The sequence below is a fragment of the Buteo buteo genome, chromosome 5, assembly GCF_964188355.1.
Source record: "Buteo buteo chromosome 5, bButBut1.hap1.1, whole genome shotgun sequence".
Lineage (NCBI taxonomy): Eukaryota > Metazoa > Chordata > Aves > Accipitriformes > Accipitridae > Buteo > Buteo buteo.
The window spans coordinates 46,985,940-47,006,322 of record NC_134175.1 but is presented as its reverse complement, the minus strand read 5'-3'; the positions used below and the strand labels follow the sequence as shown (position 1 = coordinate 47,006,322).

Genomic DNA, 20,383 nt, shown 5'->3' with positions numbered 1-20,383 from the left:
AAGAATAGATCAACAGTAAAATGAGAAAAATACAGAGCTCCTTACAGCAGCAGTATCTTAAGTACAGGATTACAAACATACATACAACCTCAGACTTTCCTACAGAATTTTTAAATTGAGTATTTTCTACCTTGTACCACAGCTTCCTATAGCACAATTACCTTTCAATAAAAACCTGGATATACTGGAATGGCATCTTCAAAAAAGCTAAGGCCTTGTCTAAACTTGCTAATACAAATAAGATATAATATATGTACAAAGTAGAAAAATTACTTTAAAAAATTCCAAAAATCCAAACCCTCTATGTATGGACATTCTTATTCCAGAATAAAACCATCCAAGAGTGAGAGTAGCAAGAAAATCCTTGGAAATTGTTTTAATAGAGTTAACAGTTTGTTTCCTGTATGTGCGAACCTTCTGAAAAAAAGATCACAGCTCCTCCTACACTGTTCAGATAGCTCAATGAACACTACATATTTTTGTTCATTGTTCATTTGAAGGCACAGAACATTTGCAAAAGGTGTGACTTATTGATGTTGGTATGGTCATTATAGTTTCCTCTCAGTACTTCCGTACAACCTCATTATTGGAATTAGCAAACTGTAGCTTTTGCTTGTCATATATTTATTATCACTTGACTCTATTTTATAATCACAATATTATTATTATATTAATTATATTAAATTAATTGAAAAATTCTGTCTCTTGATAGCAAATAACATAGAAAAAATATATTGAAAATTAAGATTTAAATTTCTGATAATATTTTGCCACTGGAATATGGTATAGTAGATCAAATACACTGTGGCTTTTCAGTAAAGTAATCTCAGACAAGACAGCATGAAATTCTTCAAATTAATCTAGGTGATTTTTAAATGCTATGTAGGAATGATACCATGCCAAAATGAAGGCAAGCATAAGAGGGAGTCAATAAAGAAAAAAAATCTAGCTGTCAAATCATATTTGTGGAATCTATGGAAACCTCATCAAAGTGAATGAGATTTGTATCAAAGGCATTTTTTGTCATGTCCGAGTGAAGTTGAGTAAATGTGCTTGGAAATCTATGTCTGCATAAAACTAAATAGCTCAATGTGTGTCTGTATAAGTTAGACTAACAACTGACAACTCAGCCTTCAAATCAAGTACTCAAGCTGGCATTTCAGAGCTTAAAATATGTAACAGGATGATCAGAGAAGCTTTGTAAAAGGTGGAGAATTTCAGAATTGAACATAGGCTCTCAGCTTTGAATGTTGTCTCTAGACATCAAAGAAAAAAAACTAATGATGCATAAAAATATAGAGCAGTAAGTATTGCACCTAATCTACTGCAATAACTTTTCATTCATTTTGATAGTGCATAGGATTATCAAGATGGAGCAGGTCACTGAAGAATCATTTTGTACAATGAAGATCACACCACAGCAGTAAAAATTTTAGGATACTTTCAGTCCTCAGCCACAGACCCTTCATCTTTTGAAAACATTCTGCTTGTTGAGTGAAGATTTTAATGAAAACAGTATTTCAGAACTTCCTTCCTTTGTGAGTATATGTCCTCACCTTAACCTTATTTTAACATTGTTTTTTGTGTGGGCGTTTATTGTATTGTAGAGTATGGCAAATCTGATAAGAGAAAAGCAAAGACTGAGCCCAGTCTTATTGTATCAGAATGGCTGAAATAATCACATATCCTGGAAAACCTGGGAATTTCTGATCCTACTTTCAGACATAGAATGGATACACAGTTTTTGATTACAGAAAATTCTCTTGCAGTCAAACACAAAGCTAAACTTCAGTTGTATTCTCTGATGAACAATCAACATGGCTCATTTCCTGGGCTTTGGGAGAAAAACTGTTTCTTGCACAACCCAGTGAACTGAGAATAATAGGAATGATATGCTTGATGACAGCAGCAACATAGAATCTAAAAAATACCCCAGAAGACTGCACTTTTGAATTAAAGTATGAATGTCATAGGGACAGCACATAGGATGTTTGATCCCAAAAGATTTGCTTCTTTCAGTGCCCTATAAGCTACAGCTGTAACTGTCACAACCACCCCCTACCTGGATAGTTAATTCTCCCCAGACATTCTGACTTGTTTCTGTAAAGATCACAACAGTTATTAAAAGACAATAAAAAACGTTTCCAAAGGTAACAAAATTATTTCTTTTATCTACATTTTATTTTATTTTAGCTTCTTTTCATGCCTCATGATGCAAAAAAGTATAATTGTCTGGGTTTGTTACCTCATAGGACAGATTTTTTCAGATATAGTGGAAATATTATTCCCAGTTCTTTGGGTATTTTTTGCAAAGAGAGTTTCCTAATCTCTGCTTTCACCATAAATCATCAATTAGTTATGTAATTGAGAAAAGATACATGCTGCTTCCACCTGAGTCTGTTAGTATCATTCCTGAAATTCAGAAGCGGTTGGCTGCTGTAGAACAGTGGCCTTCACACAACAGGACAGTATGACAGCATATCCCTATTCTTGGAGGGTACATTCAATCCTTAACATCTCATCAGTCTCATGTACAATAACGACCGTCCAATTAATTTTAATATATTAAGCACATTCATACTACTTGCTAGATTCCTATACATAGCTAGAGAAAAACCAAAGATTGAACAACTTAGTGTGAGCAGAGCTCCTGGCAGCATGAACCATAGAAATTTTTCATCACAGAAAAATAATTCAAACTTTACAATGGATGCATCTGTCTGTAGGGACTTACAGCTCTTCTAGAGTTCTTACAATGACCAGTCATATTGACATATATTTTCTTTAACCTTTACATTTGAAAAAATAATCCTACCATCAACAGATTGCGGTTTGAAAGAGATTCCCTTTACAGGCAATCCTTTTCAAAATTATTCATAATATACTTTCCCGTGCTTCTGGTAACTGTCAAAAAATGGCTTCATATCAGATGGAACATTGGTCTGATTTAATACAGCATTTCCTGTTTGGTTATTTAACTAATTCCAGTATTTTCTCCAGGGCTTGAGTTTTCACTAAGAAAGCATACTGCAATAGCCTCCAGTGAAGGCTGTTTCAGTGCTCATTTCCTGAATCTGATTTTGACTTCTGAGAGAATTAACCATTTAGTTCAGTGAGCTGCTAACTCCTAAAGTGGTCAAGATGTCCGTCTTCACAACTATTTACTTTGCAACTCTAACAATAGAATTTAGTTGGAATCATTTGAAAGCTTGTTCCATAAGAGCAAGGACTCCAAATTTCCAAACTGTTAATAACTAAAATTACTGATAAATATTTCTGCATGTAAAAATGAATACTCTATATCTATAAATGAGGGGGGAAAGAGACTTGGACAACAAACAATAAATTTAAACTCCTTTGGAAACAGCAAGGCTTCTTAGGACTCAGCTCATTAATTTTCCCTGGGAGACATGCAATTGAAATTCAGTGAGAGTTAAACACTTGACTCCCTTAGGTTCTTTAAAAACCCAGATGAAGTGATATTTAACTAATTCCCACATTAATAGAAATTAGTCATTTGGCACAACGATGAAATCTAATTGTTGGTCACTACAATAGATTCGGTCCCCAGCACAGCATTTAATGACGTCATTATCGGAGCTCACATGTCCTGTCCTGCTGGGCTAATAGCAGCCGAGTTTACTGGCCTGAAAGCCCAGTCACCTGGAGTGCGATACAGGGGAAGTGGTTCCATTGGAGGATGCCTCTCGTTACCTGCAGTAAGGTTGTGTATGTGCATTCAGCTTCCCACAAGCACTTTTTGCTTTTCCAAAGCATGCATATTCTACACATCAGAAGTAATATATTCTTTGGGCGTGACCATCCTGGTGTGTTCTGTAAAATCAGTGAAATTAGATCCCTCTGTGAGATGTACGAAATAAAATTAGGCATCTCTGGAAAGATTTACTCTTGAGCGGCAAGAGTTTTTCTCTCCCCTTTCCTAGTTTGTTTTCCCCCTTTCATTCTTAGCGTCCCGGCTTTGCTGCCAGAAATTTCTGAACTGGTGAGCTCACTCCTCTCCCCCCTCCTCCTTCCTTTCTTCCTTTCTCTCCGTCCCTCTGCCCGCCGGTGGGTTTCAATGGGCTCCTGCAGTTACTCAGGCGGACAGCATTCCGTTGCCGGGCAACTCCCTGAAAAGAAGCACATGCTGCCGCTGCACAGACAGAGCCTGCCCGTCTGCTCCAGTGATGCTGTGGCCTAATTTCTACCTCTCTTGTGTTAGATACAAAAGGGAACATCTCCAGAGTAGAGGGTTTGGGAGTACTGAATTATCTGCACTTTTTTTTGTTTGTTTGTTTTTTCCCTGCTCTCCTGATAGGGTGCATCCCCTTCCATCTCAGGGCCCCCAGAAGTCATGCATGTCTAATCTGCATGCATGCGTTTGGGACTGTTCACTGGGCTTTGTAGATACTGACAATTTTCTGTTAGCTTTTGGCTCAGTTAATAGTACTTATGGAGATCTGTTAAGCTTTCCTGTAGCTCTCCCATACAGGCAGCTTTGCATGCAAATTCTCAAGGCCATTCATCTTTTCCTACCTGACTCTATTGCCTGGGTGTGTTTTTTTTTTAAAAAAAGGCCTCTTTAGGAATGTGAGCATAGCCTTTCTTATTTTCCCTCCTTTCACTGTGCTTTCCTGAGAACAAAGAACAGTAAACTAAGAAATTCCTTTGGTTTTTCCACAGTCTGAAGAAAGATCACTGCTTTATCCATGGATTTAGTTTTGGACTGCCTAATCTTCTCAAAAGGCAGGCCCATACAGATTCAGATTTTGTGGTTTGAACTCAGCTCTGCAATCACAATCCTTCACTGTCTATTACAGACAGTATTATCATTAGGTAAAAACAGCAGTCAGAATAAGAAGCAAGTTTCCTTAGATTTATTGCTAGCTTTCCTAAATTTATTGTTAGCATGTTTTTAATATGAAGATTGCTTTTGTTAGTTGCCTTTTGTCAGTTCTGGTACCAACTCAGCAGCTCACTGAACCTGCAAGCAAACATGAACCTCAGAGAGAAGCTGCATTGCATTCAGCCTGACAGAGTCTAATATTGCTTTGGTGCTTTGGGTATTCCTCCAATCCCCCTCTCACTTCTGGACCGCATCTGAAGTCCCAGTCCTAATCTACAAATCCCTAATTTGGTTAGTGTGCATCTACTTTAAGGGCAGCCAAGAATCTTCATCCACTGATCCCTAGAGTCGGGACTACACTACAAATTTCTGCCAGTATAGCTATGTCAACGCAAACTGTGAAAAATGTATAACCTCCAGCTGACACCGCCGCACCAGTAAATGCCTGGTTCAGCCTCGTTTATGCCATCAGGGCAGCACATTTGTCAGCTCAGTTTGTGCCTTCAGAAATGTGCTGTAATTAAACAGGCAAAAACCACAGTGGTATGGAAAAACATGGAAATAGCAGATGCCCTGTAACAGATAAGACCAGGGCCAGTATCTGTGGACCATTACAAGAAAGACTCTGTGAGAGACAGAGATCCAATATCTCTGTAGAAGAAAGGTCCCAGCCCAAATGTTCCAATTCTTCCCTATGGCACAGTACTTATGAGATTGCAGCCACTTTTCCTTCCATTGTCCTTTATGTGTATAGTGCTGTGGCTAAGATTCTGCCTATCTTTTTGTTATCTTTTGCTTATCTCCTACACAAAGGATCAGAACTGTTCAGCTGTGTGGTAGCCATAGTTCTGCAACACTAAATGCAAATGGAGTGGTGAAGTCTCATCCTTTTGGAGCAAAAGGATATTTCAGTCCCTGAGAGTTGCGCGGGCTAGGCAATCACCACATTATTTACAAAATGTTTTGAGACCTTCTGGAAAGAAAGGTGCTATATACAGGCAGAACAATAGTTAGCACTTGCATGAGTCACACATATACAGCTTTCAGTATTATACAACTCCTCAAACATCCTTCCTTCCCAAACACACTTTGTGTAAGATGAAACATGTGGGACTTTTCTCCCTCAAAACCACAACTTAATAGCACTAAAGAAACAACAAAATGTCTTAACATTACATTAAAAATTCACACTCCCATTTGAAGTCAATCTAAAAGGGAAAATAAGACCCCAGAACTGCTTGTGGCCATAGCAAAGCTAATGAAAAAAAATAATTAGGGGATCCCTTGATGAACAGGTAAAGAACTGAAGAATAATAGCACAAGCCAATTCATCATATGGATACCAATTTCTTACACACTGTCCAGATGCAGTCTATGTGTTTCTCTACATATTTTCAGATCTTGCATCAATTCACGATGATACTACAGCTTGGCCCACAGCCAGAAAGTGGCAAGTGAAATAATGTTCCAGTACTTGCACTGTGAACACACAGCTGGCTTCAAAGGGAAATGGACTAATCCTACTTCATTTCCCTTCTTCAGTATGTGTTTAAAGAGCTTTGGTGCGCTGAAGGAAATCGACCAGAATTCATTAGTTCCCTTCTGATTCAGCTCATTGCTGTTGCAAAGGGAAACGGGTCGGGATTGCAGGATCCTACTCAATTTCCTTTTGAAGCAGACTTTAAGCCAATTCTGCTCTCAGTTGTACACACACAGATCTTCACTAATGATGCATATATTTAAATGCAATACCTCTCCAAGCTGGCTAAAACATATAAAGACTATGAAGGGAAGAAGAAATACTAAATAATAATTTTTTAAAAAAGATAATCTATTTGACTTTGTACCATTGAGAACTTTTGCCTGAGAGCATTTCTGAGAAACAAACGCAGAAAATCAAGAGAGGAACTTCTAGAAAGAGACAGAGGAGAAAAGAGAGGGGGGGGAAACCCAACTGAGACTCGGAAAAGATCACAGTAAAGGAAAAAAAGAAGAAGAATTTTATAAATATATCATATACATTTTCTGCTATTTAATGGAAAATTACAGCAACCTAAACCACTGATTGTAATAGCTAAAGCAAATCCTAGGGACCATTTTGATCTTTTTTGGAGGTGGTTTTGGAAACGGAGTCATGAAGCTTAATCACTTGCTCTGGACAGAAAGTTTTTCTTCCCATTCGTAATCAGATCTCTCCATTTCTCTCTTCAGACCTCATGTCATATTTTTATGAGCCTTCCCAAGGTTACTGAAAGCAATAGGATTTCAAATTATTCCAGGCTATATCCGGTTCAGATTAAGGCCACTGCTTTTGAGACAATAAGCCCAAACCAACACTCTTCCAAAGCAAACCTCCAGTTAACCACCTAAGCAGAAAGTGGCTTGTGACAAACAAAGCAGAACAGAAGAAAGCTACAGGGTTCATGATGGGACCATGGCTTCACTGGAATCAAACAGGCACAACATGTAAAAATCACTTTTTGTAACTGTCATGAAGACAAAGAAGTATTATTGCTGTAATGAACTGTCTCTTAAGCTTGAACTGTGATACTTTAAATGGTGAACAGCCTCATGAATTTGGTTTCCCTACTAATTACAAATCCATGAGATTGAAGCAGTATATTGCACAGAAAACAGTCCTGGAGTTAGAATCCACCAAAAAACCTTTAAAATAGCAACATTGTATCTGAGAAGACATACCTGATTCCAAATCCCTAAGTTTTAGAAAGTTTTATTGTCTGAAGTTGTAGAGGTGTCTGAGGGGCTCTATGTGACAACTTAAAAATTTGATTCCTTACCAGTTAGCTGCAGAAATATAGTACAGATGCAATTTATATCCTGCACTAATAGCTTCTCAGCACAGGAAAATGAAGAACAATTGGAGAGCAAGTAATGGCTCAGTGATTCTGTAGAACACTGTACCACCTACAGAGTGAGTTAAACCAAGATTATTTTCCTTTGCTATTCTATATCAACCTCAGTTTACAGCTTTAACTTTTATCACCAGACCATAATTTAAAATGTTATTCAACTTACTCTAGAAAAAGTTATATGACATTTATAACTTATAAAGGCTGAGAACTTCATACGGAAGCACTGGGATAGACACAGCAATAACATAGGTAATCAGTTCTCTTTGCATGCACAACTTATTTTCTCACTTCAAAGACAAAGGCTGAATGTCCTATCCCTCTTTAGTTGTAGTGAATGGATATTGTACAGGAAGAAATCAGTCACTACTTGTAGATAACATCACAAACAAATTAATACATGAAACAAAGGCATTTCACAGCTCAAACATTCAAAGTCAAAACTAGTTTATTAGGCATTTTTCTCATTTTTGTTTTTTAATGTACTTCAGTTTCAAAGTACAAGACAGCAGATGATACAAAGGTAATTCTAGCTCAATCAGCTCAGTGAGTATAACTACATTTTTTTAATCCTTTCTTGTTTGCTGCATTTATGTCTCTGTTATTATTATTCTTGTTTGCTACACTGATTACACAGAAGGTTTTTCTTTTGTATTCCCTTTGCAAAATCTGCATTCTCCTTCTTCCTACCTGCTCGGTTTTGCTGTGTCTCATAAAGAACCATTTCCTTTTGTTCATGCTGTGCATTCGTATGACTTAAACCTCAACTGATGTCACCTCAGAATTCAAATTTCCCTCCAATTTGAGATAAATTATTCTGGATAAAACTATATTCTAAATGTGTCCAAGCCCTTAACAAAGATGAGAATTTTGTTTTTACTGTCAGACGCATTTCAGCTTGCGAAACATATTCCAGCAAAACATTCCCTTGATTCCTAATGTAAAGAGCCATAGGTTGCTTTTCTGAAAATAAAAATGAAGTACAGAATAAGAAATGTAGTTCAATAACTTAACCAACCATGGAGCTAGAGTCACTATAAATGGGAGTTAGTGTATGCAAGTAGAACTGGGCTCTTGAAGACATAACAGGAAAAGAAAACATCCTTTGATTTGCATCAGAGGTGTCTCTTAGACTTCAGATGGGAGGCAGTGAAGTACTGAGGGAGAGAGATTAAATACTGTGGCAAGAGGTAGAACATAGTGACAGAGGAACATCTGCCCCTACTGCTGTTCTTTGACAGGTACCAAATGACCATGTTTGTCTGCAAGCAAGATTTACTACACTGTGAAGACCAACACAGGCTGCCCAGTGGAGGAACGAAAGGGAAAGGAAAGTAATCAGGGAGACAGGAAATATCAAGTCCTCCCACTATGCAGTGCGCATAGTGCAAACGCTTGTGCAGATCACCCTGGACAACAAAGGCACAGTATGTTGTTTGAGCAACTCATCCTTCTACTTATGCACAATTAGGAAAGGAGGGACAGGGATCATGGATGCCACATAACCTTACAGTGACCTTGGTAATAGGTACTCTGACAATACATGATGGTTACTTCAAATTAGAGACACAGATATACCACCTGCATTCATCAATCTTACCTCCTAGTCCCAAAATCTTTTTTGAACATCACAAACTAAGAAGAGTTAGATTTGATATCTACAAACTTATTCTCACTAAGAGGTTTAACCTATGACTTGTCAATATTATCCCATTTCCTTGATTCTTCAAATATAAAATATCACAAACCACTAGCAATTCCACATTCCCTCTAAACAATACAGCCTCCTAAGAATGAGGTTCAGAATTTTGACATTAGGCAAAAAAAAATGTATTTCTCAACTCATTGACAAACGTGCTTGCTCTAGTAATTGTGCCCAAACCAAGAAAAATGAGAGGATCTCCTTTAGCAGAAAGCCCAGCAGTTAAACTCTAAGAGAAAAAGGGATATATTAAAATCTTCCTCTTCTGTTCAACCTTGGATTAAGAAGCTGTTTATTTACCAGGGATTTAGGAAGACTACAAATAGAACCCAGCCTATTATTATGCATTAAAAAGTGAGCTTTCTGTATGAGAATGCCCTCACTTGCTTCACTGTACCAGTTCAAAATATGTGATGTGTAGTTACTGAAAAATATGGAGAAATCAATCCACTACAGCTACTAGAAAATGTTGTGTTTAACACTAACCGGTCCAGCTGGCTTCTTTGCTTTCTCAACAGCCTTCATAGCTTCCTTGAGTTGTTTTCTAAGGTCTTCCTTTGGCTAGTCATGTTTACAGCACTAGGAGAGGAAGAAACAAAGCAATTGTAAAGCTTGTTACGAAGTAGTTCATGTGCTATTAAAGGTGACCTTCCCACTTCCAGTTCTATTTGTTCTTCTTCCTCCCCGAAGTGGGTCAAATCTTTCAATTTAAAATCTGAGCACTCTTCAACAGTCAGGTCTCTCAGAAAAGCATTAACAGCTAAATCCTGAGCTGTCCTGATCTTCTGAAAAGCTTAGAGCCACAAGCTAAGAAAGCGACAAAGGATCACTCCATAGCAGTTTGAATCTACCAATATATTAGAATATAACACAACTCTAAGCAGCCTTCATACTAGATAAAGAAACTGTTAGTCACAGCAGTGCAGTAAGCATAGTGGTAGTCTCCAAATGCAGAAAATCCAAGATGCACATCTTGTCAGAATGATTCACACCATAGACAGACATGTCTTTGCAAACAGCTGTACCATACAAGCTACTGCCCACCGGCTCTTTCTCAATTGTTCATCAGGCTACACTTCAGTGGCAATTGCTAACCCTTATCTATGTTGTCTGTTCATAAGAGCATTTTCCATTGTGTTTCAAGTAAGGTCAGCCAGGTTAGATTAAACAAACAGCAGAGTTTTGCTAACCTGGATAACTTCGTCTGAAATGGACAGGGGTGCATTTATAGGAGTTCAGTCTGAGGGTGTGGCTTTACATTGAACTTAATTTGGTGTAAATGTAGGTTACTACTGGTAAGTCACTGGTAGAAAAGACTATTGTCCCTGGCTTACTGGTAGATATTCATTAGGGAAAACTTGCAGATCCTCAGATTCTTCATCCACATGATCTTCTCTAATGTTTTTTTTCTGTAGCTTGATCCTTCAAATGATAAAACCTTGCACCCAGTTCTTGAATCTAATGCTCAGCTTTGCTAACTCTTCCTCCTCAAGAAAGGCAGCTGAGGTTTTGGCTTTGTGCTAAGTGTCTGTCTTATTGACAACAAAAAAAAAAAGGGCACCCCAGTCTTTATTAGCTGAATAACTACAACAAAGGCAAAACCACTGCAAACCTAGATAATAGATACAGCAAATTGTAGATACAGCAAACTGAAAGATGTAAATTTTAAGTATATTTCACAAGGTGTAACTTAGTATCTTTCTTTTCATATCTTATTTTCCAGTTAGATGAGTTCAAGTCTACAGATCATAGAATCTGGAATGTAACTACAAAAATATGAAAAACTAACAGACAGAGCTTGACAGTCACATAGTTAAATCATATACAGCAGCCAAGCAAAGTTAACAGGAATGTCCTCAACAATCAAAAAAAAAGGAGTAATCTATCAAGGTCTGAGAAACAGAATCTTCAGAAAAAAACCCCCAACCTGCTGTCAGGTAATGTATTTAGTCATTCTGAATGAAGGACAGTTAAAACAAAAACCTGTTCTCATGTAGATTTGCATTTTCATTTGTAAAAAGGAGATGGGCTATGCCAGGTTAATCACCCTGTTTATCTGTTTCTCTGGTACCCGCTGTGAACCATATGCTCATCATTTTATGTCTTAAAGAAACAGCAAACTGTAGAGGGGAAACCCCCACAGTACAACAAAAAACTAAACTAGCAGTTCTGTACGCACTCCCCACAATTTTGAACACCATAAAGTTTATAAATGCCTACAGGTTTTGCTCAACAGACAAGAGGAGAGAGGAAGTACAGCAGTGAAAAGAAGCTGCAGTTTGCATAGTGTGCTGGTCATACTGGTGTCCCCAGAACAGTACTAGGCTGTAGGTATGCGTATCATTTATTCACACTAGTTGCTCAGAGTTGAAAACTGGCATCATATTCTTCCTGCTCCCTCTAAAAGAAACTAGTAAAACACATTTCTAGAACTCAGGATTGCGTCACATAAAAACATGACATGTTAGGTTTGCAAAGTGAGGTGTTCAAAATGAAGGCCCAGATCTTACAGGGATGTGATCAACTTGGCACTGTATGTCATCCCACTACCTGAAAATTAGAGGAACTTGAATTTCTAGGTATTTAGACAGTACTGAAAATCTCATTTCAATTCTGTAGAAACTAAGTAACTTCAACCCCAAATGCTACATTTATCAATCTGTTCTGATCAAATTTATTAATTATACTATTTCTTACTGACATGTGGGAGCCATCCATAAAGGACCACCAATACAGACATTTAAATGATAAAAGCATGCTTTGATTTTTTCCCCAAAACAAAAATGACCATCTTTCTTTTGTCCAAAGCTCAGGAAAAATGCCTATAAGCTGAGAACAAATACAAGAAAAAACCTCCCCAAATGAAATGTTAACAATCAAAAGAAATTTAGAAGAAAGAGTACAACCTTTATAACAGAATTTGCTGAATATCTTTGTTAAAATCCCCTATCAAATAAAATTTGATTTTTCTTATGATGGTGAAGGCAAAGGCTAAAGTCATACCTAATTCAAATCACACCACTCTAGTGAGATGGAATTATCTCAGTTTACAGAAGGAGAGGTTTGAGCCTAACGGTGTTTGCCTGAAGCTCTCCAGTAGAAAAAAGCTTGAGCTATAATGACAGAGTGTGCAGAATGACCCATATTACCTTTTGGCTAAGTACTACTTTTAGAAAGCTTTAGTAGTTTATCATCACTATATGGTAATGATGACTTTTCTCAGACACAAAGAATTATGGTTTTTATCAATGGTTCATGCCAAATCCAAGTCCTTAAAAGAAATCAGCCCAAAGCAGGTGCACAGAGCTGTCAGACCTTGAAATTTGTTTTGAAACCAACCACCTGTTAGTGTAATTGTGTAGCTGTTTTTCCTGGCTTATGGGATTTTAGTTCAGCTGTTGTTCTCATGCTAACGCTTATTTCCTCTAGGAATCAGTCTGTCCATTTACACTAACCTACAAATTTCTATGTGACTATCTTCAGTCTAATTCAATGTATACATGCAGAATGTCTGGTGTAGCACCGTGAATCAGTAGCACACTTTGTTTACAAAATAGCTCATGATTGCTGTAGGAAAATGTCTGAAAAATAGTATTTAGCATCCTCTGTGTCATGTTTAATCGTTTAGATGACTCGTCTCTGTTTCTTGCTTGTTTCAGACAGCAACAAAGAACATTTACTTTTAATGGATGATCTCAAAGATCAGATTTACTGTTGGTGCCTGACTCACATCTACTGATAACAGAGCACTGTTCCTGCCGCTGAAATAAACTCTGAGTCAGGATTCCCATTAAAACCTTCTGTTTCTAAAGGTTTATAACTTCACCAGAAGTTGATTCTGGATTAAAGGTTAGCAAAGATACTCTCAGTTCACAGGAACATTTACTCAAAAAAATCTGAAAGAAAAAAATCTGTATAAAAATTATCATCAGAAGGACAATGGCTTAAGATGCTTTTTGTAAATGAGAAATGGCATGTAAGAAACAACAATGCACTCGCGCTTAAGGGGCCAGTCAGAACTGCAGTCCCTTTATTCTCCAGATTGCTGTTTTCAGCACCCTTTGGACATAAGCCACCCCAGAAAAAGAACTGGACACTTGGGTGAGAACAATAGTTGAGCTGTTCATTAAATGTCTCCTGCAACAGTCAGTCCCAATCACCCGGCAGCTCTACACTGCCCTCCAGGGAGGGCCATCAACAGAGTTATAATGTTTCCCTCAGTTTACCTCTGACAGGAGATAATTCCTTGGGAGTGAACACATAAAGCGAGTAAGAAAAATAGAGCTGACATAAACATGAAAATATTCATAAAATATTTCATGACATAAAACCAGTAAAAGATAAATTATAAAGATTAAATATTCCATGTGCTCTTATTCGTGCACAGATAACTGCTATCCAAATGCCTTTTTCAAGCATCATATAAAGGAAACAATAAACAATTTATGGGTAATAGTTCATAAATATATGCAGTACTGTATGTCCAATGGGCATAGATATTTCATTGTGTGAGACATGATTACTAGGTTTATACATGATACGAAATGTGAGTTGTTTGCAGTTATTTAAAATAATTTTGGGACACAATAAACTGTTGACAAGATATATCCTATTTAAATGTATTGCCCATCCCTGACTGTAGAGTCTGTTGTCTTGTGTTTATCAGAAGGAACACTTTTAAAATGCATTGAGAAACTCAATTGTTATCATTGTCTTAACTTAAAAAGACTACACCTTTGTATAGAGTTCTGTTAAAAGAAATCCTGCTGCTTATCATAAGCACGTACTTCCCCAAAGTTCCTGTTTTTTTAGAAGTTTTATTAATTGCAAATGTTGTTTACTACAGGAAAACCGTGATTGAAGCTCTAAAACAAAGAGAATAGTTGTAACTTTAATCCTTTCAATAAGCCTTTGTTTCCCATTGACTAAAAACTTCCTAAAGGAAGTAGAGCTGCGAAAATCCAGGAAGGAATTAGATTTGCCAAATTCTGTTCCTACTTGGATTTAGATGCAAAGGCTTTGTTACATTGTACAAATGTTTGAATAAAAAAAGAATTATCAATTACAAAAATGCATTTTTGCCAAGGTTGAAATTTATTAATAGAAGAGCTTTCCCTATCACAGTATGCACACTATGAAATTACATAACTTAAAAAATAAATAATATATTCATTTTTTAGCTGCTGCCGCATTTTTTTCAGTGGCCTTTTTTTTTCTCTTTTTGTTACCTAAGGGGAACTTGGATATTGGCCTGACAATCATACAAGAACCTAGATAAGTAAACAAATATTGAAAGGAAAAATCAAATGCAAACTCTTACTTAAATTAAGCATGCTTTGCAGCATCCAAAATAAGAGAAATCGTCAAAAACCCTTTCCATGTCAAGTAATTGCACACTGGAAAGGGTACTATTGTGGCAATAAAGCTGAATTCCCTGAAGACCTTTCAGAGACACTACCAATTTGTTTTGTATTTTTTTCCACATGCTCCTTTTAACTCTGTACCACTTCATGCTCTCCAGGTTTTAACTAGCCAAACATGCAGAGACTAGTTAAATATATTCTCGCTTATCCATAGGACAGAGGTCCTTTTAAATTCTTATCCTAATATAACTTAAAGGCAATTGCTATTTCCTTCCCACCAACACGGTGTATATTTTAACTGTTCATTTCTTGATCAATAGTACACTGGAAGATTAAAGAATACTTGACCCACCATTTTTTAAAGTGCTGCATAAGGATAGATTATGGAAGGTGCTGACTACTTTCAACTTCTTATGGTTTCAGTGGGAGTGCTGTTTAGCATATTGCGACACACAGTTCTTAAGTAAAATCAGCACTGTATTTTAACAAAAGTATGTCAAAGGTTTGGCCAAGCTTAGCTGGACCACTGAGTTGGAAAGGCTACACTGTGAGTTCCAGTAGCCAACAGCAGGCAATGAAATGCTGTGGATAACATCATATCCAGCCTGTGTACTGCTAGCTCAAACCATCCAGAAGAGAGGCTGACTGGGCGTGATCTTCAGCCTAAGCAGAACCAAATGGCTCTGGATTCCTAATGAGACATATTTATGACTCTGCTATGGAAACGCCCATGTAACATTTGTAACACGAATACACATATGACCAAATTTTTGAATAGCTTCCATTTAGGATATTACAGGTGCTAATGCCTAAGTTTCAAGGATATAGTGGATATCATTATTCACAGTGACTTAAAACTTCCTTGAAGATTTGCCTGCATGTTAATAGAGATACATGGAATGTATCCCCAAAACGACTAAAAAGTGTTTTGATTAGATCAAATTATAACAGGAGAAAGAAGAGAAAAGAGAGAGAAGAGAAGAGAAGAGAAGAGAAGAGAAGAGAAGAGAAGAGAAGAGAAGAGAAGAGAAGAGAAAAAAAAAACAGATTTCTGCATTCCACTTTTGATCACAACAGTTGACAACCCCCTCCTTCCCTTTAAGATGGAAAAGCCAGTTTTAATTTAAACAACAAACTGTTGACCAGGCCTCAGCTTGGCTTTGCAATTCACTATATGCCTGAGGGATAAATTATTTAGCATTAGCACATGGTATGTCATGTCTTGTTACTTAAGTGGAATATGGCTTCCATCCAGCTGTACCCCCGAGGCCCCCCGATTGGCTGCGGGTGATGTCATTTCCATTTGGTAATCTTCGGCAAAGGCCCAGGGGACCGTGCTGGCCGCCTGGCAGGTCCCCCAGCCCCTCCGCCTCCCACCCAGGCCCAGCACCGGCTTTACTCCTACTTATCACTCTAAGGTTCACTGCAGGTACTGCCCCAATTACATGATTCTCAATAACAGTGCAATGAAACAGAAGGTGCAGCAGATGAGCTACATCATCTGCACGAAGTATTTTGCTTTCTTAACGGAAGGTTTGTAACAAATTTAGTGAGATGGGTATGGAAAAATAATTTTTTGCTGCAGGCCCAAATTAAATGGAGAATTTTGAGGGGTTTACTTAACCAAATATGAAATAATTTTTGTCAGTATTTCTTCCTAAAATTAATTAATTTTTCTATTTTCAGTGTATTGCGGGATTTTGTTCAAAAAAACTGTTTCTGCACTGCAAGACAAAGGGATTCTGGACAAATGACCTGAGAGCATGAACTCTGGAAAATGCTGCTTCTCAAAGTTTGGCAATGCAATAATCAGCTACAGTGCCCTTTAAATGGCCATATTTTGTTTTCATTTAACACCTACATTATATTAAAAGGGTTTTTTCCTTCAGGACCACCTTCAGGTTATCTGCCCCAGAGGAAATAATACTCATTAGGCTATTCACTATCGGAAGGCTCCCAGCATAAAAATAAGGGTTGGTTTGTTTTGATTGAATTTTGCAGCAAAGTCAGTGAAATGCCGAGAATTACAGAGCACTGTCGTACAGATGGTACTGTCTACTCCGTGGTGAGGCACAAAATTTGCATCTGTCTGTTAGTTAAGGTTCAGCAGTGGTTCTGCTCAGCCTTGTGTTCTAAGTGACAGGTAACAGAAAAGACACAACTGACACGCTGTAAGATATCCACGTGATTTGTTACTGTTACATTAGCGTTTAAGTACATTACACAAAACCCCACTATCAGAACTTTGTTTCTTTGTGGTGAGGAGGTATGAAAACTGACTGTGATTCTCCTCCTCTGTTACTGGATCTTAATTCTTTGCAACAGTGTTTTGCATGAGAAGAAAGGATTTTGTGTAAGCTATGCGGTCTTATGGTGAAGTGCATAATTCTCTGAGAGAGGCAGAAGGGGAACTTTGCAAGGGGATTCCCACGAGAAGAGATGCTGAACCAATGCAGTACAAAGTGCTGTAAAATAAACAACTGTAGGACAGGAAATGAAGAACTCTAATCGACACCGCAAGAGGGATTAGTTAGTCAAATGTGAAAATTCAAAACTTCAGTTTAAATCAGAACAGCTAACTCCTTCTCATCCTGCACAAAATAAACAAATCTACGGCCATCGGATTCAACAGCTGCTCGCAATTTTGATTTCTGTCATTTGAAAGCTGGCACCTGCAGCAAGCCCCGGCCTCGATACTGTAGCATTGATTTAAGGACCCAGCTGGAGGGAAACACCTGGATTCGCACTGATGTTCATTCTCCCCAAACTACCAGACCAACTTTGGGGTTTAGCTAACTAATAATAAACTGTGGGATTAGCAGGGCGACTGGAGACTAAACTGCTACCAGGGCAAGCCAAGTCTGCCGGCGAGACAGAACAAAAGTGCGCTTTGGTTCGGTTAACCACGCTGAGCCGAGCACGTTAGCTGTTACCTCAGGCCGCAACGTGCCAAACTGCAGAGCAGGACGAGCGAGGCCCAAACCCACCCGCTGCCCCGGCCTCAGAGCCGCGGCCCAGACCAGCACACCTCGGCTGCGGCACGGCAGCTTTCGCCTCAGCATCCGAGCAGGGCTGGAGGGGCCGAGCCCTCGCCAGGACGGCGGCACTTTTCGTGAAAACGACCGTTTCGGCTGCTGCTCGCCTTCTGAGGAGAGGGAAGGGGCGGCAAACAGCCGCCTCCCTCTGCCGCAGGGCGGGAACCCGCCGCTCCCTCAGACCTTGAGGCGGCTGCGGCGGGAGCCGCGCGCTGAGGGCAGCTCGGCCCCGCCCCGCCCCGCCCCGCCCCGCCCCGCCCCTGGCGCGCGAGCCGCCCGCCGCCGGGCGCAGCCCCCGCAGCTGGTCGCGCAGCTCTCGCGATAGGCGGGCCGGCCGGCCGGCGCGAGGAGAGCGCGCGGCGCTCTCGCGAGAGGAGGGCGCGCGGAAGCGGCGTGGCGCGTGGGGCCGAGCCGAGCCGAGCCGGGCCGGGTGTTGAGGGGCCGCCCCGGCCGCAGCAGGGATGCCGAGCGCCGCCGGCCGCGGCCAGGGCCAGGAGCGCCGCCCGGAGAACGAAGAGTCGTCGGCGGCCGATGTGGGTCTCCGCAGGGAGGGGCCGGGCGCGGCGTCGAGGCCGCCCGACTCGAGAGGGGGAAGGGGAAGGGGAAAAGGGGCAGGGTCCGGCCTAGCGCGGGGTTGGAGCCGCCCGAGGGGCCGGCGCTGAGGGGGCAGGCGGCGGCGGCGTCGCCCTGCGGGGGGTGGGGAGGCCGGGCCCGAGGAGGAGGAGGAGGAGGAGGAAGGGGGGGGTCTGGCCGGGCCCGAGGGCAGAGCTGCCTTTTGCTTTTGCCCTGCCCGTCCACCTCCCCCTTCGCCGGGCCCGGTCGGTTCGTGATTCAGCTGAAGAGCTGTGCCCCTCTCCGGTCAGACAGCGTCTCCTGAGCCCCGCTGGATGCCCGATCTCCGCCTGTGCGGGTGGAGGAGGCCCTGCTTGAGCGGTGAGAAACGGCACAGCCCTGCCCTGTCCCTGTGCCCTTTCCCCGTTGCAGTCCCCTACAGAAACGCTGCTCCACGGCAGGCCACTTCTGCAGGGGCACCCGTGGCTCCTGCTGGCCTGGTGGGTGTTTCTGTCTGGTACTTGAAGATCACGGATCGGTGCTGAAAATCTGTGGGCCAGTATTTCTTCAAGAAGGAAAAAAAAAAAAAAGTACTAATAATGAGCATCACTTCCTTTTGTTATAAAATCAATTTTGTTTGCTGTTGAAAGGCCGAAAATGCATCAGCAGAAAGGAATTCGGAGTACAGGTGGCTTCCGTAGAATTATGCGTGGGCCACGATTCATCAAAAGCAGAGAAACAAAGACCCCCCAATTAAAGCATTTAGAGTGAACTTAGGTTCATATATTGACTAGAATAAAATAAATAAACCAAGGCTTTTTTTATTTGGGAATGAGTGGGCTTAGTTGTGAAACTAGAACTGTGATCTTTTTGATGAAAAGGCCGCATCCCCTTGTGTCCTACCTAACAGATTTTGTTAGCAGTCGGTCAAGCTTGCTTTGGCTGTCATAATGACATGCGATCTGCTGGATTTCGTAGTATGCCTGAATATAGGAAGGAAATACTTAGCAATGGATCTGGTTCTGTAGGACTCATTTATTTTTTCAGGAGTAGGCTCTTTATAGAGGTATTCACACTAACATCTATGTAGCAAATAATGATGCTAATGTGTGTTTGCTGTTGTTGGAATTTTTTTTTCTTATAGGGCACAACTATCTTCTCTCACTTGGGTATCTCTGAGAGTCTAAAACACAATTTCTTGACTTTATAGCTAATTGTTTTGTATCAACTCAGGTAACTCTAATGGTTTTGTTCATCTTTTTTGTGTATGCTGCTTTGATATATGTTTCTCACCTCCATTTTAGGATTATGCTAAGGAAAGATATGGAGTGTCATCAATGATACAATCCCAAGAGAAACCAGGTCAGTTAAAAAAATGAAAAAGGTTCTTTAAAAGGGGGGGGGGGCAAAAAAAAAGAAAGAAAAAAGAAGTTATATACTTGATATCTTCAGTACTTGTTTGAGAAATCATTTACCAAACTTTTTCATTCAAATCCTGCTGCCATTCTTTCCCTTTATTTGAATACATTTGGCACTTGTGAGGCTGCATTTGGAGCGCTGTGTCCAGTTTTGGGCTCTCCAGTGCAAGGATGACATTAACATTTTGGAGCCAGTCCAGTGGAGAGCTATCAGATTGCTCAGGGGACTGGAGCACACGATCTCTGAGGAGAGACTGAGGGAGCTGGGCTTGTTCAGCTTGGAGAAGAGGAAGATGGGTGGTGATCTTATTGCTGGTTAAAGCTACGTAATGGGAGGGTGTAGAGAAGATAAAGCGAGACTCTTGAAGGTGTGTGGTAATTGGACAGGAGGTCATGGGCACAAGTTGCAACGCAGGGAATTCTGATTAGATAGAAGGAAAAAAAATAATGAGTGTGGATATTGGAGCTAGGTCCAGAGAAGTTATGGAATCTCAGTCTTTGCCCTTGCCTGGACCACGCCCTACACAGCTTGTCAGTTTTAGTTTCTGTCCATCACCAGGCTTGACTTTTTTTGGATTAATTTATTTATAATGTACT

At 40.0% G+C, this 20,383-nt stretch overlaps 1 protein-coding gene across 1 annotated transcript in view; it reads left to right on the top strand.

Annotated features, from left to right (window-relative positions):
- Positions 1-18,181: 18,181 nt before the first annotated feature.
- DARS1 (aspartyl-tRNA synthetase 1) overlaps positions 18,182-20,383 on the top strand; it is a 42,723-nt gene continuing 40,521 nt past the window's right edge. Inside the window, exons 1-2 of the mRNA XM_075028933.1 lie at positions 18,182-18,349; positions 19,673-19,730. Of these exons, the coding sequence (XP_074885034.1) occupies positions 18,278-18,349; positions 19,673-19,730 (130 nt within the window). The 5' untranslated portion in view covers positions 18,182-18,277. The remainder of the gene's footprint in view (positions 18,350-19,672; positions 19,731-20,383) is intronic.